Consider the following 23,425-nt stretch of genomic DNA (forward strand, 5'->3'; position numbering starts at 1 on the left):
GGGGCAGGACACCCACCTGTCAACATCCTCTGTCTAGCAGATTCGGAATGAAATGTCTCCACAAGTGCTTGGGGGGGGGGGAATCTGTCAAAATCTTTCTACAATTTCTGCTTTTAGTTAAGAATTTGTTATTTACTGCCTACACCCTTTAGCGGCCATGGGCAGTGCTGCCATAAGAGGAAGCTGAAATACTTAACTTTTAATATTTTAATAATAAATATTTTAATGTTCCAATATTTTAATGTTGTATTTTAATCTTATTTTTAAGTTGCATTCATTCAACTTGTTTTTATTATTGCTTGTTAGCCGCCCTTAGTCCGGCCTTGGCTGGGGAGGGCGGGGTATAAATAAAAATTATTATTATTATCATTATTACGGCGGGGGGGGCAAAAAACGGGCTTTAAGCTGCATCTCTTTGTTGACAGCCACACAGACATTAGCAGGATTCCCCCCAGAACCCACACCTTTTAGGATACCGCACCTTTCCCTCTCTTTCTCGAAACTACTACTAGCCCTTTTAGGAAAAACTCCCGCCAAGCCAGACCCCCGCGTGCTCCGCCGAGGGCGCCAGAGCCAATCGGAGGAGAGGGTGGGCGTGGCGAATGGAACGCGGGAAGCAGACTGGGAGGCGGAGGAGGAGCCGCGGAACGGGAAGCGCTCGCATTGTTGCCAAGTTGCTCGGCTTCGCGCGCGGGAAAGAGAACGCAGGAGCGCGGCCAACCGCCGGGGGAAAAAGATACACAACGTTCCATTTTGCGCGGCGTCGAACGTGCGGGGAGGTTGCAGCCTTCTCCAACTGCGCGGCCGCTGATCAGGGAAGTGCCCCGCCTGGATCTCGCTAACTACTTGCCCCTTCCTTCCTTCCTTCCTTCCCTCCTTCATTCTTTCCCTCCTGCCTGCCTGCCCCGATCTCCCTGCGCTCTACGGAGAGGCAAGCTGGGATCTACCCCAGCCAAACCCTCCTCCCATGGAGAACTTCCAGAAGGTGGAGAAGATCGGCGAGGGCACCTACGGCGTGGTCTACAAAGCGAAGAACAAAGTCACCGGGGAGGTGGTGGCGCTTAAAAAAATCCGCCTGGACACGTGAGTGCAAATAATTACTCGCCAGACAACCCCACTCCAAAAAAAACCACCCCAAAAACAAAACCCAATTTCTAAGAAAGAAACTCTGGGTGGCTGGCGAGCAAAAAATAAAAAATCCCCTTCGCTGCTGCTTGAAGGCGCTGAGACGAATCTGCTCCTCTCTTTGCATGAGGAGGAGGAGCCGGGGTTTTCTCTTTTGAATGGGTGGGTGGCGAGCAAGGGGACTTGGGAAGAAGTTCGCGGCCCTCCCTCCTTCCTGTAACTTCGCGGACGGAGAACAGAACTTCCCTTGTGCGCCGATTCGGTATATGTTTAGGACCGACCTACTACGCGAGGCGGAGCGGGAGAGAGCCGTTCTCCTCCCCTCCCCTCCCGCTCTCTCAGCCTCTCTTTCGGGGGGGGGGGGCTCGTAGTACCTACTCTTCTGTTGGGGGGGGGGTTGCCCTCAAGTCGTGGTTCTGCTTGGCTGCAATGCCCAGTTACTCCGGTTCAGGGTGCTGGACTTATTTTGAGTACACAATTTTCCCTCCCCCTCTCTCTCAAGTTTCATATGAAACTTCTGAATTGCAACTTATTGAGAAGTACGATTCTGTTCAGACGGATCTGAATGGCTCCCTTGCAGGCGTTAATTTACTGAGCGATGCTAAAATGTTGGTTATGGCCAGTTTCTGCATTGCAAAAGGCCACCGGGCTTATTTTGCACACATTTTAAGTTCTAATCGAATTGTCGGGAGGGGACCTTCCATAGGCGTAGCCAAGGGGGAAGGCTGCCCCCCATCCTCCAAAATTATTGAAAAGCTTTAAAAATACAGTACCAAATTAACTGAGCTCCAGCCTCCCCAGCAGAAGCCTGCCCCCAGTAATTGTGCTCTATTTGGTGGGATTTTTTTTTTAACCTATGATCAACTTTTTGGGTAATCTCCCCCCAAAAAGCTCAACAACTCCCCCCCCCCCCGAAAAATCCTGGCTGGCTATGCCCAATGGGATCCTCAGGGCGATTTATACACACCATAAATTCAAAGAATAATCAACGCATATATGATTTCCCTAAAGAACAATAGGAACTGTAGTTTCCCCTCCACAGGCATGCAGTTTCCAGCACCTTTAGCAAACCCCAGTCCTCGGGATTCTTTGGGAAACGTCATGCACCTTAAATGTATAGTGTGTGTCTTCCTGACAGGGAAGGGAGCCCCTCATTTTGTATCTAGATTTCTTTCGTAGTGGCGTTGGGGCCTCATATTGATTGTGCTGCTTTCGAAATGGGCAGTCCAGGAGAATGGGGGCTGGAAGAGAACCCTGAATTTCCCCTGAATGCTGTTTGCTGGGAGTCGCAAGCGCAATGGGAAGGTTGTACTCAGGTCTTGCATACAGGCTTCCCATAGGCCACTGTGAGGACAAAATGTAGGGTTAGATGGGTCTTTGACCCGATCAAGCAGGACTTTTCTCCTGTTCTCATATTCTTAATCAGTGGTTGGGATTAATTCTTCCAGGCTGGAGAGGAGAGTGTCTCTGAGCATGGGCAAAGTGATGTCTTTTCTGTGACCACAGCCTATCCTCATTAATGTTAGAAATCCAGATGTGTAAGCTAGGTGCTAAATGGCTCCTTAAACCAGGGTTGCAGTTGCCCAGACAGAATGCCTAGTTGCCATTTCTTGGGCCAGGCAGCTCGAAAGTCATATTTCTCAGTATAAGAGTTTTTGGTTCCTGAAATTCATTCTGATTGTGCAGATGAAGTATAACAGATAGAATTCTACAGGGTGTGTTGCCAGTATGTGAAAACCATCAAGATCCAAGGATCCCCCAGGCACACACCTCCAGATGGTGGAGATGTTGGGCGTCACCCTGACACCCGGGCATCTTCACATGGTTGCAAGTGGCTGATAGCCAGGCGCAAAATGCTATTGGTAGCAGGCAAATTTTGAACACTAATCCTCCTATATCTTAAGGCAGGCAATAGGTTCTTGGTTCAGGATGTGCTGCTGGCAAAATATGACTTTACACGAGTGGCAAAACCTACTCCCTTCCCCACTATTGTGGGTTTAATGTAAACTTAGCAGTCTTGATAGGTCCAGTCATGGCCAACTCTGGGGTTGCAGCGCTCATCTCGCTTTATTGGCCGAGGGAGCCGGCGTACAGCTTCCAGGTCATGTGGCCAGCATGACTAAGCCGCTTCTGGCGAACCAGAGCAGCGCACGGAAACACCGTTTACCTTCCCACTGGAGTGGTATTTATTTATCTACTTGCACTTTGATGTGCTTTCGAACTGCTAGGTTGGCAGGAGCAGGGACCAAGCAATGGGAGCTCACCCTGTCGTGGGGATTCGAACCACCAACCTTCTGATCAGCTAGTCCTAGGCTCTGTGATTTAACCCACAGCGCCACCCGTGTCCCTGAGCAGTCTTGCTACTCTGTGTTTATACAGTGCCCAATGTACTGGATTGGAATGAATTACCCTAGATCTACAATCCTATAGCCACCCTTGAGCTATTTCTGTTGAACTCAAGGGGACATCCTCTCGAGTAGTCACGTTTAGGATCGTGTTGTAGGGTCAACTATTTATATTACCGTTACTTGGGGGTTTACAACATAGTGAACGTTGACTGTGATACATTTATATCCCAACCTTACTCTGAAGAAGCACCACGTTGACATCCTTGTTTCTTCTTCCTAATTAATTCTCATGACAACTTTTCAGAAGATTAGGCTTGTCACCCAGTGAACTTAGCTGAATTCATGCTCTGGATTTTCCCAGCCCTTGCCCAACGGCCTACTGACTTTAATGCTAAGGCCATCAGGTGGGAAAAACAAGCCTTAAGTTGTTCTTGAAAAGCAAGGCCTGAAGTTCCTGGAATCAATGGCAAACTGATGTAAATAGCTATGTGGACAGCTAACCGCAATGGTTAATTTTAAAAAAATGGGTGCAGGCTTCTTGTGTGCCTAGCAATGACTGTGGTTTGACATTTTTAGAGGTACATTGTGTTATGCCTGATGTTCACCTTGCATTCACGGTAGGTTCAGAAACTGAGCCATGAGTCTGGCTGAGTTCTGTGGAGCTCATTTTTGCCTCTATGACATTCACTCAGAAAAGCTAACAGCAAACCATAGTTTAAAGCTGTGGTGTCCAAACCTTTCTCAAAGAGGGCCAGATTTGATGAAGTGAAGGGCCAGCCCAAAGTTGTTGACCTTTTTTTAGAATTGAAGTTGTTCAGCTTTTTATGATTTTACCACAGTTGTTCAGCTATTTTTAAGATTGAGGTAGTTGAGCGATTTTTTAGGATTAAAGTTGTAGAGGGTTTTGGTTTTTTAGGATCTTACCCCAGGGAATAAACTGCCACAGGGGCCAGATTAAACCGACCGGTGGGCTGGATTAGGCCTCTGAAACGGACTTTGGACATGCCCGGTTTAAAACCTACTGCATACTGGTACACACAACTCAAATGTCCCCTGTTTTGCACTTTGCTTCCTAGAGCACAGAAGCAAGCCGACAAAGGAAGCAGCCGACTTTTCTGGCATTGTGTGAATCAGTGTGTATGCGCACTGCGTTTCTTCCCAAGTAAGCCGTGGCTGGGAGCTAGGGTTTGTTCTTGGTCTCTTGCTTAGGGTTTGTTTCCCTGCTCTAGAAAGGGAGAAGGCCAGTCCCTATGGCGTATGAGCAGCATTGCAGCCAAACATGATCCCTGGCAGTTGAATTGTTGATTCCGAAAGAGGTTGACCTAACGAAATAGATCAACTTGACTTGCGCTGCATTCCTTTCCCTTTTGTATGGTAGGCCAGAAGCAATGATTATTTTATTGACGTTGCTAATAGATGAATTAGCTGCATTAATTGCATATTTGAAAATGTGCCGCTTTGGAAAGAGTTTCCCAGTGCTTGAGGGCACTGTTAACAGTATAATGAGCATATATTTTTTATTTTAGACATTGATGGGGATACTTGGTAAACTGAGGCAGTGTGCCATATACAGAACACTCTGTGCATATTATTATCCCCCATCCCAGTTCCTTTTTTTAAGGTGTCTCTCTCCCCAAGGAGAACATGGAATGTGCGCAGTTGCTGCCATTTTTCAGCATTCTGATCTCATGATTTCTAAACCTCTGCCTCATGGTTTTCAGGGACAGGAAAATGCTGTTTGAGCATAGCATTACCAGAACTCTTGGCTGTCCAGTTGGTCAGGTAGAACTCTTCCTGCATTGCTGACTTAACGTGCAAATTAGTTCATGGCATGCCCACCTGACATGCGCATGCGAAATCAGGTGCCGGGCAGGTGAAAATGCAGCTTGCCAGTTCAGAATTGGGAGCCTTAAAGCACACTCCTGATTGTCCATCAGCAAGGGAGGCCGGCTGTCGCTGCCAGTTATCTGAGTGGTGGTGAGGGCAAACCAAGCGAGATTGTATGTGCTACGGAGTTCCCCATACAACACTAGGTGGAGGTTGAAACCTGTGCCTGTTTAGCCTGCTGGCAATATCCAGAGTTCTGTACCCCTGTTCTAACATGGTGACAGTTTGCCTGCCCTGCTTTTAACTTATTTAGGGCAATCCCCCCCACCCTTTCAAACTCTTCTATACTACAATCGTACCTTGGAAGAATCCGTTCCAGGAGTCCATTTGACTTCCAAAACATTCAAAAACCAAATTGCAGCTTCTGATTGGCTGCAGAAAGTTCCTGCAGCCAATCAGAAGCCTCGGACGTTCAGGTCCCAAAAATAGTTCGCAAGTGGAACATTCACTTCCAGGTTTGCGACGTCCGGGAGCCAAAATGTTCGGGAACTAAGCTGTTCAAAAACCAAGGTATTTGGCAAAGTGAGTTAGTCTGGGTACGTAGCACCACCATCAAAAACAGTTCAGCCCGTGGCATCGCTGCACATTCCAGGAACTGGTTTTATATGATTTAAGGTTAATCAGCTAGGCTAGATACAGGGGAAGGCCCAGTGCAATGTTGTTTGGGCTTCTGTGTGCAAACTGATTAGACCATGTGCCTTTGCTGAATAAACGTCCACAGTGGAAAATCCTTTCACCCACAAGTTTTGGATGCCCAGTTTGCCGCATTGAAGGAGCATCTTACTGTGTCATTTCAGTGGGTCATGGACACGGCTACTTCCACTCTATAGCACCCTCTCTGCCCTTCTCACCTTGTTTCCCCTCCTTGTTTGCAGGGAGACTGAAGGCGTCCCGAGTACAGCCATCCGGGAGATCTCCCTGCTAAAGGAGCTGAACCACCCTAACATTGTCAAGTAAGTATGTGGAAGGAAGTTGGCTGAGATCTGTGCTTTGGGAAGGAGTGAGTAGAATGTCTTCAGTTCCAGGCAATTTATTAAGGGTACAGCACTCCTTGGATGGGACGCGGGTGGCGCTGTGGGTAAAAGCCTCAGCACCTAGGACTTGCCGATCGAAAGGTCGGCGGTTTGAATACCCGTGGCGGGGTGCGCTCCCGTTGCTCGGTCCCAGCGCCTGCCAACCTAGCAGTTCGAAAGCACCCCCGGGTGCAAGTAGATAAATAGGGACCGCTTACTAGCGGGAAGGTAAACGGCGTTCCGTGTGCTGTGCTGGCTCGCCAGATGCAGCTTGTCACGCTGGCCACGTGACCCGGAAGTGTCTGCGGACAGCGCTGGCCCCCGGCCTATAGAGTGAGATGGGCGCACAACCCTAGAGTCTGGCAAGACTGGCCCGTACGGGCAGGGGTACCTTTACCTTTACCTTTACCTTTACAGCACTCCTTGGAGGTGCCATCCTAACTGCCCATTCCAACCAGTATCTGGTAGCAACTATCAGAGGACGCTTCAAAGAAGATTACATAATAAACAGTCAAACTGTGCAGAGCTACCACTCCCGAGTGTTTCTGTTTCTATAAATCTTTGAGGCGTGCAGCCTGGGAGTCATTTTGGACTCACAGCTGTCTATGGAGGCACAGGTCAGTTCTATGTCCAGGGCAGCTGTCTGCCAGCTCCATCTGGTACGCAGGCTGAGACCCCACCTGCCCACAGACTGTCTCGCCTGAGTGGTGCATGCTCTAGTTATCTCCCGCTTGGACTACTGCAATGCGCTCTATGTGGGACTACCTTTGAAGGTGACCCAGAAACTGCAACTAATCCAGAATGTGGCAGCTAGACTGGTGACTGGGAGTGGCCGCCGAGACCATATAACACCGGTCCTGAAAGACCTCCATTGGCTCCTAGTACGTTTCTGAGCCCAATTCAAAGTGTTGGTGCTGACCTTTAAAGGCCTAAATGGCTTCAGTCCAGTATACCTGAAGGAGCGTCTCCACCCCCATCATTCTACCGGGACACTGAGGTCCAGCTCAGAGGGCCTTCTTGGTAGTGGCACCCTCCCTGTAGAATGCCCTCCCATCAGCTGTCAAGGAAATAAACAACTATCTGACTTTTAGAAGACATCTGAAGGCAGCCCTGTAGGGAAGTTTTTAATGTTTGATGTTTTACCGTGTTATTAATATTCTGTTCGGAGCCACCCAGAGTGGCTAGGTCAGGGGTCTGCAACCCGCAGCTCCGGAGCCGCATGTGGCTCTTTTACACCTTTGCCGCAGCTCCGGGGCGGATACTAGCGAGGGGAGGAAGCGCATTGTGCGCCCCAACACTCCCCACTGTGGCGGGCGCTGTACTGGCTGTGACGTCACATGGGGGCAGTGCGTGCGTTAGCCACGCACCGTCCCGACGTCACCTTCCCGCCCGCCCGCTACATTGTAAGGGGCATGTATGCTGGTCACTGCATTGAAAGGGGGCGTGTACGCTGGTCACTGTTTTGAAGGGGAGTGAAGAACACACACACACACACACACACACACACACACACACACAAAGGTAACTTGTTAATTTAACGTTTATTTCTATGAGGAGGAGTAATTCTGAGGGGTCAAACAAAGAAATAATAAAAAAGTGACAAAAAAGTTATTTTTATAATGACGAGTTTTGCGGCTCCCAGGTTTTTTTTCCTTTGGAAACGGGTCCAAGTGGCTCTTTTTGTCTTAAAGGTTGCAGACCCCTGGGCTAGGTAAACCCAGCCAGATGGGCGGAGTATAACTGATAAATTATTATTATTATTATTATTATTATTATTATTATTATTATTATTATTATTATTAAGGTTTAAGGGTGTTGCATTATTCCTGGCCAAAAAATGCCTTCTCATTACTGCTTCCTTATCAGATTCCTTATCTCTTCCTTCCCTGACTCTCCAGGTTGCTGGATGTGATTCACACCGAGAACAAGCTCTACCTGGTCTTTGAGTTCCTACACCAGGACCTCAAGAAGTTCATGGATTCTTCGTCTGCGATCAGTGGCGTAGAGTTGCCCCTTACCAAGGTGACTAGGAGGAGGGCAGGGCTGCTGGGCTATGAAACACGTATGCTCACACACGGTGAATACACTGGCGACGTTGGTTTTTGCTAATGCCCAGATTAGTGCAGAAGCGCCGATGTTGTGCTCCTGCACTCGCAGGTTCGCCCTGTTCCTTTTTTGAGGGCGGCTTTGTGTCTGCAGAGGAATGTGTGCACAAGGCCAGCGTTGAAGTGAATGAGGAACTCCCGGCATGTTCAGGGAGTCTCGTATGTGCATGCATAGAAGGAATGCACCAGTGTGGAGAAAGGCTAGATCTTGGCTCTCTCTAGTGTTGGGTAGCGTCTTCATATAGAAATGGGTAAAATAAAGGTAAAGGACCTTTGGATGGTTAAGTCCAGTCAAAAGCGACTGGGGTTGTGGTGCTCATCTCACTTTCAGGCCAAGGGAGCCAGCGTTCGCCCACAGACAGCTTTCTGGGTCATGTGGCCAGCATGACTAAACCGCTTCTGGTGCAAAGGGACACTGTGACGGAAACCAGAGTGCACGGAAACACCGTTTACCTTCCCATCGCAGCAGTACCTATTTATCTACTTGCACTTTTTGGCGTGCTTTCAAACTGCTAGGTTGGCAGGAGCTGGGGCAGAGCAAAGGGAGCAGAGGGCCTTCTCGGTAGTGGCGCCCACCCTGTGGAACGCCCTCTCTTCAGATGTGAAGGAAATAAGTAGCTATCTTATCTTTAAAAGAATCTGTTTAGGGAAGTTTTTAATATTTAATGCTGTATTGTTTTTAACACTCGATTGGAAGCCGCCCAAAATAATAAATGATGATGGTGATGGGGATTCGAACCGCCAACCTTCTGATCGGCAAGCCCCAGAGGCTCAGTGGTTTAGACCACTGCACCACCTGTGATAGACATGGGTACAGATTATATGGTTTAATGTTGTTTTCACACTTTATCCTTCAGTGATGTGTTTTTAAAATGACAAAAAAACTCCCAACTTGGCTTATAACAAAAGAAGGGCTGGGGCAGACAATCTGCCCACAGGGGTGGGGGCAGGACTTGATGTGGTCCCCCCTGGTTTGTCCTTGGTTTGCGTAGAGCAGGGGTCAGCAAACTTTTTCAGCAGGGGGCTGGTCCACTGTCCCTCAGACCTTGTGAGCCGTACTATGTTTTGAAAAAAGAACGAATTCCTATGCCCCACAAATAACCCAGAGATGCATTTTAAATAAAAGGACACATTCTACTCCTGTAAAAAAACACTGATTCCCGGACTGTCCGCAGGCCGGATTTAGAAGGCGATTGGGCCGGATCTGGCCCCCGGGCCTTAGTTTGCCTACCCATAGTGTAGACTCTACATACTTCAGCAAGCAGGGATTCTGTGGAGGGGCAATTTGCTCTTCTCCATCCATTCACGGTAATCGCAAATGCACTAGGATCCATGTGAGCCCTAAGGCCAGCTGGGAAGGGAAATGTTCTGTTGGATCTTATAGCAGTCCTTTCTCCTGGGCTGAACTGGGCTGTAAATCCTTAGCCGCCAGGTCTGAGACAAAAAGTGGCAGCAAGGATTGCCTGTGTTGCGAACAGAAAAACCTGGCAACCTAAAAGTACAGTGGTACCTCAGGTTAAGCACTTAATTTGTTCTGGAGGTCCGTACTTAACCTGAAACTGTTCTTAAACTGAAGCACCACTTTAGCAAATGGGGCGTCCTGCTGCCGCCGCGCCGCCGGAGCACGATTTCTGTTCTCATCCTGAAGCAAAGTTCTTAACCTGAAGCACTATTTCTGGGTTAGCGGAGTCTGTAACCTGAAGCGTATGTAACCTGAAGCACCACTGTCAGGCTGATAATTTGATTGCAACACTTCATACAGCTACTAAATTGTATCTTCATTCAGAGTCAAGTGGCCTACAATATATACAAGATAACGCCAACTAATGTGACTTAAGCGAATTTCCCAGAGTAGGGGATTTTTTGGATGGTGTATCAAACGGAGAATAATTCAAGCTTGAGGCAACACGCCTTCCAAAATAAGTGTAAAGTCCCCAACCACAGCACAGGTGCGCCTGGTTATATACACGACTTATTCATATATTTAGCGGTGAATAGGCTGAAAGACGCGGGTGGCGCTGTGGGTAAAAGCCTCAGCGCCTAGGGCTTGCCGATCGAAAGGTCGGCGGTTTGAATCCCCGCGGCGGGGTGCGCTCCCACTGCTCGGTCCCAGCGCCTGCCAACCTAGCAGTTCGAAAGCACCCCCGGGTGCAAGTAGATAAATAGGGACCGCTTACTGGCGGGAAGGTAAACGGCGTTTCCGTGTGCTGCGCTGGCTCACCAGATGCAGCTTGTCATGCTGGCCACGTGACCCGGAAGTGTCTCCGGACAGCGCTGGCCCCCGGCCTCTTGAGTGAGATGGGCGCACAACCCTAGAGTCTGTCAAGACTGGCCCGTACGGGCAGGGGTACCTTTACCTTTAGGCTGAAAGAAGTTGGTCTCCAGTGGCAAACTTAACACAGACAAATCCAATCCCTTTTCCTGACTTAAAACATTCTAGGCGTGGCCAGTTCAGGTGACTCAGCAGCAGAGATGTCCCCTCCCATCATTAAAATTCATTTCCAAAATGCCGAGATCAAATGAATTTTAATGACGGGAGAGGATTTAGGTCATCTCTGCTTGAGCTGTTGACTCAGCTTAAGTGGCGACACCTCGTAGGTTCAAGTAGCAGGAAGGAACTTTGGATGGGTTCCCAGCATTTTAAGCTCTCAGCTGCTGGTGCTGAGGCCAGTTCTCCTGACAGCGAGCTTTCTGTTGGCTCTGTAGGGCTGTTCTCCGTCTCTCATCCTTTCTGTGTCTCTTCCCCTAGAGCTACCTGTTCCAGTTGCTGCAGGGACTCGCCTTCTGCCACTCTCACCGCGTGCTCCACCGCGACCTGAAGCCGCAAAACCTCCTCATCAACGCAGAGGGAGCCATAAAACTGGCCGACTTTGGGCTCGCTCGGGCGTTTGGCGTGCCCGTGCGAACCTACACGCACGAAGTGAGTGTGTGTTGCTTGCTTGTTTCTGTTCAGTTTTCTCCCTCCCCCCCCCCACTCCCCAAATATTGGTGAAAATAATTGTCCCAGTGCTGCAAGTGTGTAACGTAATGGCACAAATTGGCTTCCCAGAGATTTCCTGCAGATTGATGGTCCAGGAAGCTCCATATCACTAGTTAGTATTACATGGGTCTGCACCCAGGGTGGATAAAATTCAATGATTTAAAAATAATAATAATCAAAAAAACTGATTTTTTTAAAAAAATTAAATGGGATTTTAAAAAAAATTTAAATCGGATTTAAAAAAAAAAAGTTTAACCACACCAGTTAACAAACATGGGTACATATGCTATAATGTTGCTGTTTTAGTTAAATAAATTATTTAAATTGTTATTAAGGAAATGATTGCTTTTCTCCTTCCAATAAGGTACAGCAGAAGAGTTGTCCAAATATAAACAGTGAACATAACTTTCACAATAATTTCATAATTATCGGTCTATGTAATTCTAATAGTATAACCAAATCAGTAATTTTTGATATAACTGTGAAAACTACTCTGAAAATTTATTATTCCAAAAAATGAAATCTTCTTCTGGTTGTAAATATTAAGATTATACCAGCAAAAATGAGTCTTTCTGTAAAAAATTATATGATTTAAATCAAGTCTTACTGACTCGTGATTTAAATCAAATGCATCCTGGCTGCACCTGAAGACAGTTTGGAAGCTTGATTTGTTTAAAAATTCAGTTCCCGACCTCAAACTGGTGCCAGTAGGTTTGGTCGCATAAACCCTCTTTGCTGGCCATCAATTGGCATCCACACTCAATTCAAAAGGCTTTTGAGCTCTAAAGCTTTAAATGCCTTGGAGCCGAGATACTCTAAGAACCGTCTTTTCCGATAAGAAATTGCCCTGATCGTTCAAGTCCACATCGCAGGCCCTATTGTGTGTTTTAACGTTGGCATAAGTGTCAGTTTGTGGGTACAGGGCAGAGGACCTTCTCTGAGTCTTCTGGCCCATGTTTTCTTACAGGCACTGAAAACTGGTTTACATGGCTTTCTTAACGATGTGATATTAGTACTGTGCTGCTGCTCCCTGTTTACTGACTGCTGGGTTTTCTGTGTCTGCCCTGTTTCTCGTATTTTAAAGTATATTTATAGATTTTTCAAATTGTGGCCAGATGTTTCTGTTGTACTTTTAGATGGAAAAGTGGATGCTGTTGTTTGATGATTTATTTATGCGCAGCTTTTCGGCCGGTGGGCATATTAAAGCAGATATATATGCTGTTGGAGTGGATGGAAATGCCATAAATCAGTCATCAATAAAGAAGACAGCAAGCAAAGCAATACTAAACATTGAAGTCCCCAGGAGAGACAAAAGAAAGCTGCCTCAAGCTGCAGGATTCTCACCAACCAATAATAATAATAATAATAATAATAATAATAATAATAATAATAATAATAATAATAAATGTACCACTGCATAAATACGGTAAAATAGGTCTTCAATAAGCAATGGGCATTTCTTGGGCATGGCATTAGAAAAGCTGTCATTGAGATGCAGCCTGCAAAATGTAAAATGATGCTGTGACTTTCTTATGAGCATAAATCCGTAAAAAACCAAAGCAATGCGGACATTAATAGTGCTTTAGTTTAACTACTATGATCTAAGGATACATAGTTGCCCAGAATTCCCTATTTAGTTGGTACCTGCTTTGTGCGAGAGAGACGCTTGGTCTGGGGATTTGGATTCCCCCTAGCGGTAATAATAATCATAATTTTAATAATGTTATTATTCATACCCTGCCCATCTGGCTTGGTTTCCGCAGCCACTCTGGGCTTCTGTGAGCAACATGGGAATTTGCACTACAGCACATCAGACCATTAGTTTTATCTTCTTTGGTATAGGCTACACAGACTGGCAGTGGACTGTTAAGATTCTAGTCAGGGGTCATTCTCAGCCCTGCTTGGAGATGTCAAGGATTAAATCTGGGATATTTTGTCTGCACAGCTTGTGCTCTGCCACTGAGCTACAGTGGTACCTCGGGTTAAGAACTTAATTCGTTCTGGAGGTCCGTTCTGAACCTGAAACTGTTCTTAACCTGAAGCACCACTTTAGCTAGGGGGGCCTCCCGCCACCAACGTGTGATTTCTGTTCTCATCCTGAAGCAAAGTTCTTAACCCGAGGTACTGTTTCTGGGTTAGCGGAGTCGGTAACCTGAAGCGTCTGTAACCTGAGGTACCACTGTACTGCCCTTGCCCGCAAAAAAATTCTCTTCAGATTATCTTTTAAATAAAATTTGGATAATTAGGGCCTTCTCGGTAGTGGCAGTCACCCTGTGGAACACCCTCCCATCAGATGTCAAGGAGATGAATAACTGTAGAACCTTCAGAAGACTTCTGAAGGCAGCCTTCAGGGAAGTCTTTTAGTGTGTAATAATAAAAAATATTATTTAACAAAAATAATACTTAAATTTGTATACTGCCCTATCCCCACAGGTCTCAGGGCAGTTACAATGTAAAATCACAATATAAAATGCAAAATACATAATGTAAACATAAACAACTCAGTAAACACCCCCAACCCAAACCAGCTTGCTCCATCGTCCATATGACAACCCTTTAGATATTTGAAGATGGCTATTATCTTGCTGTCTCCTCTTTCCCAGGCTAAACTTACCCAGCTCCTTCAACCATTATTATGTTCTTATATCTGTTGGAAGCCACCCAGAGTGGCTGGGGCAACCCAGTCAGATGGGCGGGGTAGAAATAAAATTATTATTAATGATACTATTGTTGTTATCTGCAGCGAGCAACAATATAGGTTGGGTAAAGGACTACTCTTTTGAAAATAATTCCTCAGTCTTTTAAAGTCAAAACATCATGTACAGGTGATCTTCTAATAACTGGAAAGCCTCATGGTTGTTGCTTTTTGGAGCCTGTGTTTTCTTCGTGTGCTGCTCCCCGGGAGCCAGTGTGGTGTAGTGGTTAAGAGCGGTAGTCTCGTAATCTGGGGAACCGGGTTCGCATCTCCGCTCCTCCACATGCAGCTGCTGGGTGACCTTGGGCCAGTCACACTTCTTTGAAGTCTCTCAGCCCCACTCACCTCGCAGAGTGTTTGTTGTGGGGGAGGAAGGGAAAGGAGAATGTTAGCTGCTTTGAGACTCCTTCAGGTAGTGATAAAGCAGGATATCAAATCCAAACTCTTCTTCTTCGTCAGAAAAAAACCTTGGTGGAGAGAATGTTTATCCAAGCCTCTTGATTATCCAGTTGTTTTAGGTGTGCACATTCAGGGTAACCCTCCTTATGAAGGAGTTGCTGGCGTGCGCCCCTGTTTTGAATGCTACTCTTACCTTCCTTCACAGGGGCTGGAGTTGCATCTGTAATAAACTGGGACTCCTTCCTGCCAATGGCTTGTAATTTAATTGCACATATGTATAAAAGGGGGAACACAACAACACTGAATTGTTTATGGGTGTTTTGTGCTTTACACTAGGTGGTGACCCTCTGGTACCGAGCTCCAGAAATTCTCCTTGGCTGCAAATACTACTCAACAGCTGTGGACATATGGAGTCTGGGTTGCATCTTCGCAGAGATGGTTTGTACCTTTTTTCCGGGAGTGAAGCGGGGTGGGCGTGGTGAACGTGGCATCGGCTGGAACAGCTGATCAAAATGAACCCAGCGGTGCTAAGGTTGGAAGGGGCAGTCAGGGAATCTTGAATACAGACCCGGGTCTGAAAGCCCGAAGCAAGTTCTCTTGGGGAGGCAGAGGCAGAAGATGTGAAGCCACACTGTCCTGGAAAGAAGGAGGTACCTCTGGTTACGTACTTGATTCGTTCTGGAGGTCTGTTCTTAACCTGAAGCACCACTTTAGCTAATGTGGCCTCCCGCTGCCGCGGCGCCACTGGAGCACAATTTCTGTTCTCATCCTGAAGCAAAGTTCCTAACCCGAGGTACTATTTCTGGGTTAGCGGAGTCTGTAACCTGAAGCGTATGTAACCTGAAGCGTATGTAACCCGAGGTACCACTGTAATAGATGCAAAATGTATTGGAGAACTGATGATGCCCTGCCCATACTTCCTTGGTGGGCCTGCATCTCTTGACCCTAAATTGCTCAGGGATGCTACAGGTGGAGACTGTAAATAAACTGGGCCAGAAAAGTTCTGGAATAACCAAAAGTACCCAGTGTTCACGGGCAAATAGTTTCATAGAGTGGGGAGGGATAATTCATCTCGCTTCTGTATTGGAATCCCAAGTATCAGCAGGCAGCAAAATGTCATCGAGTTCAGCACATCCACCATGCCCTCTAAAAGTTACAATGAAGTAACCAGTTCAAAATGTGTTTACAAGTGCAGGGGGTTATGGCGTCTGAAGCCCAAGATAGGTTGGGAGAACCCTGTTGCCAGCTCCCACCAGCCTTGACTTCTACCATCCTTGCTGGCACCGGTGAGAATTGGGAGTCCAACAATATATTTGGGGGTGGGATCAATTCTCTTCCTCCTCCTCTAGAGCAACGTTTGTCAAAGAGGAGAGCTAATGATTTGGTTTCAGTATAACCCAGCTTTGTCGTCCCGTTCTCCAGATCTGAACAGTGCGTTCTGGAACTGCAGGAAAAGATTACGGTCATACCTCGGGTTACAGACGCTTCAGGTTGTGTTTTCTCGGGTTGTGGATCGCTGAAACCCGGAAGCACTGGAACGGGTTACTTCCGGGTTTTGGCGGTCGCGCATGCACATAAGTGCTAAATCGCGCTTTGCGCACACACCAAATCGCAACCCATGCGTGCGCAGACGCGCCGCTGCGGGTTGCAAATATTCATCCTGCACGGATCATGTTCGCAACCCAAGTGTCCATTGTATTCTACTTCCATCCGTCTGGATCAGTGCACTTCTTGTCCCAATACAGTGGTACCTCGGGTTACATACGCTTCAGGTTACAGACTCCGCTAACCCAGAAATAATACCTCGGGTTAAGAATTTGCTTCAGGATGAGAACAGAAATCGTGCTCCGGCGGCGCAGCAGCAGCAGGAGGCCCCATTAGCTAAAGTGGTGCTTCAGGTTCAGAACAGTTTCAGGTTAAGAACGGACCTCCGGAACGAATTACGTACGTAACCAGAGGTACCACTGTGCAACTGCCCGAGCCCAATAATTTCAAATGCTGCTGATGGACGCATATTTACCACCTACCCCCCACTCCCCACCCAGATGCTTAAACACTGCAAGAATTTCTGCCTTCCGCATAATCAGTTGCCCTCATGGAACCCTAGTTTCTTCAAAAGTCTTGGGCCCAGCCCCATTTTAATGCTGTCAGTGTGACATCAGCTTGGGTGCTCACATAAGTGAGCTCTCACGTGTTCCTTTCTGGAGCAGGGCTAGAGCCCTGATCAAATGCTTCCCACTTCCTTGCCTTTGCCTTGTGAAGAGCTGCTGACGGGATCAGTTGACTTGGCAGCACCTTGTGGGGCCAGCAACCGCTAACATCATCCCCTTTCCTGGGGCAGAAACCGCCAGAGAACTGGCAGCCGGGAACAGAAGGGGATCTGTTGTGGATTCACCTTTTGAGGATGGCAGCACCGCTCAAGGCGGCGATGCTTCCCTTTCCTGTGGGGTGGGGGCAGCTGAGCATTTGTACTCCGGAGATGAGTGCAGAACTGTCTTGCACGCAGCTTATGCCGAGGGCTGTGCGTCACGGAGGGAGGGACTTGTGGAACGATTCCCATGGGAGCTTTCTGGGTCAGATATTTTTCCTTGGTCTTAGGTGGTCTGGATCGCCTGGCAATCTTGGTCTGAGCATCTTACAAGGCTGTTAGCCCTTATAAGTAGTACCAGGATCAAAAATGCATTTTAGTTTACTAGCTGCTTTTCCGTCCGGTAAATGAGGCTTACATAACAATATGTAAATAATGCAACAAAGAAAAATAGTTGTGTACAAGTGGCAGCAGTAAAAAAGCCAAATAAAACCTAAAAGCGGCAGGTTGGAATTTGAAGATGGAAAGCAGATCAAAGCAGTTATATAAAAAAGGTTACAGCTTAAAATATCACTTTTTTAATAAACTTGTTACTTGAGTTTCATGTAAAGAAATACGCTGTGAAAAAATGTGATAAGCATACAGTCAATTGATAGATATGATTAGAACTCTGCAGGCTATCCGAAAAGATCAATGTAGCAGCAGCATAATCGAATGTTCAGGAAATAAGAAATTAAATAATTTGAGAATGGCCTTTTGCTACAGCCTGTCAAACTATGTGACTGGCAGCTGCTCTCTGGGTGTTGGAGGGAAACAAGGTCTTTCCCGTCATCTTCTCCCAGATCCTTTTAACTGGGAGGTGCAGAGAATCGAGTCCAGGATCTTCTGCACTCAAAGCACTGAGCTATGTTGTTATTCCTGCAGTGGAGTTAGGCAGAGAGGTGCCAGGTGGCCCTTCCGTTTCAGAGATTAGTGGTCATCCCAAAGGAAGCTGTACTCTGTGCATTACTTTTATCTCACCTTAATAGTTGAGGATCCATGTAAGGCTGCTGATCTCAGAAAGTGGGAAGTATACGTGGGAGAAGAGACAGGGCCCAGGCAGTTTAAGACTTCTTTAAGGTTATTTACCCAGTTTGCGCCCCGTCCGGAAGTACATTGGAAGCCAGTGCAGATAGGCCTGACTTGGAGCTATATACTCCCTTTGAGTCTGTTCTTACTAATAGAGAAACAGCAGTCTGCATTAGCTGCAGCTTCTGATACATTCTGATGAGTAGCTCAACACAGAACACATCACAGTAGTCCAGCAGAGAATCTGGTTAGACACAGATCTGCTCTATTTTTGTGGCCTTGAACAAGCGACAGCCCAAGTGTTTTTTTCTTTCATTCTCTGCACTCTTCCTGTGGTTGTAGGGGAGGCTAAGCACAATTGAGAAAACCTCCCTGCACATAAATGAATATAAATGGTAAAGGATTGTAGGTTTCCTGCTACTGCTGCTTCACCTTTGGAGTTTACTTACTACAACAACTTCCAGTAGAAGTTCTCATAATAGCAATAATAATAATTTATTATTTACAGTCTAAGCCTCCCACTCTGGGCAGCTTCCAGCAAATTAAAATACAAAACGACCTCAAACATTCAAAACTTTCCCCGAATAGGGCTGCCTTCAGATGTCTTCTGAAAGTCAGATAGTTGTTTATTTCCTTGACATCCGATGGGAGGGCGTTCCACAGGGCATGCACCACTACCGAGAAATGCTCAAGAGTGATTTACATAAAACGGGTGGGGAATGTTGGATCCCGTCAGCCCCAGCCAGTGTAGTCACTGGCCAGAAATGTTGGGAACTGTAGTCCAGGAAGATCTGCAGGGTGACAGGTCCTCCCACCATAAAAGGTAAACGTCTGGCCCAATAGCTTCATGGGTGAGTTGGGATTTGAACTCGCTTCTCTCCAGTCCTGATTACTACACCCTGCTGAGTCCCTTGAGCACAATAGTTTTATGCCAGCCATGAGAGGAAGGAGGCGTGGCTGGCTGAAGGAAGGAAGGAAGGTACTTCATGGCACCGAGATTCTGAACTATCTTCCTCCTGCCAACAGATAACCCACAGAGCCCTCTTCCCTGGGGACTCGGAAATCGACCAGCTCTTCCGCATCTTCCGCACCCTCGGCACGCCGGACGAGACTGTGTGGCCAGGTGTCACCTCTATGCCCGACTACAAATCCAGCTTTCCCAAGTGGGCCCGACAGGACTTCAGTAAGGTTGTGCCGCCTCTGGATGAGGAGGGCAGGAAACTCCTAGCGGTGAGTTTGCAAGGCAGCGCGGACAGAGTCTCAACAGCTTTAGGGGGAAAGGGGCGTTGAGCATTAGCAAATATCCAGACCAGTGGGATGAGAGCATTTGCTCTGTGCTTCAGCCCCCCCGCCCCCAAGTCATGGATCATTTCCTGGAGTAAAGTCCAATAAGTGGGATTCTGGCTTTTTAGAGAGATTTGAGTATGCATTCCCATGCAAGTGTCTATATCTCGCAGAGCTTAAGCCCAGTAATCCTTAGGAAGTGGCATACGCCTGTCATTGTCTTCAGAATGATGCATTGGCAGTCCTGGCTTTCGATCTACTTTAAACACTTTTTTTTTTTACCTATAAAATCAGATTTCCACACCAAAAGAAATATAGCAGATCAATGTCTAGTGAAGACTGAATTTTTCCACGAAGACATTGGCTTCTGCCTGTTCTCTCTGCTTGTCGCCATATTTGCGAGCTAGCTTGTTCCTAAACTGTCTCAGATTTTGGTTATCCATTATCTCCTGGGAGGTGCGCTCGTTATCTTCTGATTTGGGCAAATAATCAAGAAATTTTAGCAGCAGTCAAGAGGTGTATTCATTCCCTATTCTCAATTACGGCAATATCTTTAACCTCTCCAAATAACAAAATTTGAGGATGCATGGGTAAAGTGTAGCCTCTTATTTCTTCGTTTTCCAGTATTCTCCCATCATTTTCTGAATTTAGGACACATCCAGAATATATTCCACATCCCAGTGCTTTCACCTTTACACCTCACACGCTGTTGTATATACTGTATCTGATTAAGATGTAGCAGTGTTAGGTACCGACGGAAGAAAAACTGCCTTTATACTTAACCTCTGTCTATTTCTGGACCTCCTTACCTATAACATCCTAGCAGGGGCTGATGGGAAATGTAGTCCAAGAACATCTGGAGGGAACCAGGTTCCAGCTGAGGCTGCTGGGAATTGCAGTCCAAGAACATCTGGAGGGAACCAGGTTCCTCACTCCTGCTTTCTGACATTTTGCTCTTGTTGCTGCAAACTCCTCCTTCCTATATTTCACCACCTCCCTGTTCTCAGTCCTGTTTTTGTTTTGAGTTCAGTCTCTGCTTTTGCTCCTGGGGTAACATCTGTGTCCCACTACAGAGACTGTATCATGTTGTCTCCTGTGAAGGACCGAGGAGAGTTGGCTGCCTGTTCTTGGGCACCCTGTGTGCCGCTAACTCCTTGCTTCTTTCGCCTTTAGCAAATGCTGCATTACGACCCCAACAAGAGGATCTCGGCCAAGACTGCGCTCAACCACCCCTTCTTCCGGGATGTCACAAAAGCCGTGCCGCACCTCCGCCTGTGAGAGGAGAGTGGAGCCAGCAAACCTGCCCTCCGGCAAACTCAGCAGCCCGTCCCGTCTTGGATTGCGCCAGGTGCCTGCACTTAGAAAAGACTTTTCTCAACTTCACCCTGAATGGAAAACTGGAGGTCCAGCCCACACCTTTGGGGTTGTTTTATATTTACTCCTGGGTTTATTTTAAAGTACTAGCTGAGTGTGAAGGGTGCCTCCAGACTGACTTTCCATGAGAAGAGAGGCAGAAGCTCCCAGAGCCAGCCGCCGCAGGAAGTCTAATTGCTCAGGAGGCGACAGTGTCATTCCTTTTTTTAAAAAAACCCCAGGATTTCTGTCTCTCTTCCCTTGGTAACTTTTACAAAGCGTCTTCTGTACTGTCGTGACTCGCTCAATTCCAGCTTCCTCTGCAAAGGTCAGCTGTGCGTTTGCTTGAGCGGTCCTTGCTTCCAGCAGCCAGAGATGGCGTCTTTCTGATTTGGATCATGGGTATTGGTTGGTGCTTGCATGATAAAGTCCTCCTGGTGCCGGCAGAGGTGCTCACCATTTCCTTTCAGATGGGATCCTCAATGAGGACTATGCACTTAACTATCCACTTTTCACAAGCAGGAAGATTTCCTTTTGTTAAGGAGCTGAGCAATGCCTGCAATATGCGAACCTGATATTCCTCATTGCACCAGCGATAGCAGTCAAAAGTCTGGTAGCCTTTTCCTGATGGACCGTGGTTTGTGATGCTTGCTGGTTGAAGCCCACAAGAAGCCCTTGGAAAAAGAAGTTGGACTGTCAAAGCTCATAAGAACAGCTTGCTAACCAGCCACATGACCACTGTCTGTATGTTCATTGGGGGCAATGGGCATTACCCTTTCCACTTTACAATATCTTACCGTCTTGTCTCCTGTACATGCCTTTCTGGTCTGTGGCACTGAGTCACAGGCCTTTCCATCTGTGTGGGTGGGTGGCCGATTTAATGACAGAAGGTGGGAAACTTTCAGTTCATTGCTCTTTGGGCTCAAACTTATTTTTGGTAAACTAGCAAAGCCCTCAGCTGGAATGGATCTGCCAAGTAGCTTTGTCTTCAAGCAGTGTGTTGTGTGAAAATAGATTGATAACAAAAATTGTGTGCGAGTGCTTGTTAATTTTTTGAAGTTCAGGTGTGAGAATATTAAAGGGATAAAATTGCAGTTATTTCTCCTCTCCCCTCTTGTATTTTAGCCAAAATAGCGCAACTCCTACCTTCAGTTAGGGAATTATTATTTGTGAACTGCACTGTTCCAAGCTGCAAATGTCAACACCTCTATGTTTGTGCTACTATGCCTTGAAGGCACTCAGACCTCTCAGGTTATTTCAGTGAAATGCAAAGAATAGGTGTGATTTTAGGTGCAGACAAACATTTAATCTATGGGCAGAAATCTAAACTTTCAATCCTGATTAGTTTCTTATAAATTACATGTGATGAACTAGAATTCTAATCTTTTAGAACTAGTGTAATTGGTAGAGATCACTCAGTCACCTGGATTGAGCTGGTTATAAAAGCTTGTCTGCAGAAAGCAAGATTCACTATGAAACCCAAAAGGCAGCCTGCTCAGTGCACCGGTGCTGCAATAACTTGAATCATCTAAACAAAGTCTCTTTGCCTTCTCTATAGCAAACTTTAAAGGTGTTTTTCTAGTTGTTTCGGCAAATCCCACTTACCAATGAATAGTGTGATGGATCCAAAATGTGAGACTTCTGTAAAGCAAGGGATCATTTCTTATTTCTGTAAGGTTTTCGTTTCCTTTTTTGTAAATTAAGAGGTATGTTGGAGCGATATACACATTTTCTACAAGAAAATGTGTTCTGTGAAGTAACATTACCTATTCTTCAAATTCAGTGAATATTGAAGGAGAGGAGCTACCCCTTCATCATAAGCCATAATCTTCATTCATGGATGAAGTGTCTGGTGTTTTGGGTCTAGATGAAGGCTTACTTTTAACTATTCTTAGATATATTCTCTCTATGAACAACCGTATTCTGTATAAAGACAACATGCTAACCTGGCAGACGTGAATGGGTCTTCATTGAGAAAGTGTGGCATTTTGGTTCCATTAGGCTGAAAATATGCTAGCTCTGGATAACTTTAAGATGCTAGCAATACACCATCCAGAAAATGTCAAGGTAGAAAGGGTTTTGTTCCCCTCGCCGTAGCACTATGCATATGCAATATTTAGAAGTGAGACTTTTTTCTTCTCTCTTCCACCTCCCCTTCATCTTTCGGACTAGAATATGTTTATATATTTATAAGGCTGTTGTTGTTTTTTAAAAAAGAGTTCTGGTTTTGTATAGAACTTGTTAGTCTAAGCACCTTGTAATTAAACTTTTTTAAGGAAAAAACTATTTTTGTCTTTTTCTTGGTAGCTCTTTGCAAGACAGATGTTTCTAAAATATTGTGGAACTAGTACATTTAACTCATTAAAATATCTGTAATTTTTATACATGCGACTATCCTCTTGAAGAATTTTTTTCTGTTTTGTCGTTGGTCTCATGTGAGCCGGGGATTCCAATGGGGCAAAAGATGTCTAGACTGTTTATCTGCCCTGCGCTCTACTGCAGGATCTAGTACAGTGGTACCTCGGGTTACAGACGCTTCAGGTTACAGACTCCGCTAACCCAGAAATAGTACCTCGGGTTAAGAACTTTGCTTCAGGATGAGAACAGAAATCGGGCAGCGGCGGTGGCAGGAGGCCCCATTAGCTAAAGTGGTACCTCAGGTGAAGAACAGCTTCAGGATAAGAACAGACCTCCAGAACAAATAAAGTTCTTAACCCGAGGTAGCACTGTATGTTGTGCTGGTGTTGCAAAGTTACACTGTGGTTCATCCAGAACATGAGCAGACACACAAAGAAATTGTGTCTTTCTGCAACCAATGTGTGTGTGTGATACTTCCATGAAAGCCCAACAGGTGATTTGC

The 23,425-nt window shown here is 46.4% G+C and overlaps 1 protein-coding gene across 2 annotated transcripts; it reads left to right on the forward strand.

Annotated features, from left to right (window-relative positions):
- Positions 1-620: 620 nt before the first annotated feature.
- On the forward strand, positions 621-22,949 carry LOC114587737 (cyclin-dependent kinase 2). Of its 2 annotated transcripts, none has more exons than XM_077924010.1 (7): positions 621-1,083; positions 6,236-6,313; positions 8,272-8,395; positions 11,228-11,398; positions 14,889-14,990; positions 18,955-19,158; positions 20,386-22,949. In XM_077924010.1, the coding sequence occupies exons 1-7, from the start codon at positions 968-970 to the stop codon at positions 20,488-20,490; spliced, it is 900 nt and encodes a 299-aa protein (XP_077780136.1). In that variant the 5' UTR covers positions 621-967; the 3' UTR covers positions 20,491-22,949. The 2 variants fall into 2 exon arrangements, with proteins under 2 accessions (XP_077780136.1, XP_077780137.1); XM_077924011.1 differs by lacking the exon at positions 621-1,083 and adding an exon at positions 1,269-1,387.
- The last annotated feature ends 476 nt before the right edge of the window (positions 22,950-23,425 follow it).

Source organism: Podarcis muralis, chromosome 2, assembly GCF_964188315.1.
Source record: "Podarcis muralis chromosome 2, rPodMur119.hap1.1, whole genome shotgun sequence".
Taxonomy (NCBI): Eukaryota; Metazoa; Chordata; class Lepidosauria; order Squamata; family Lacertidae; genus Podarcis; species Podarcis muralis.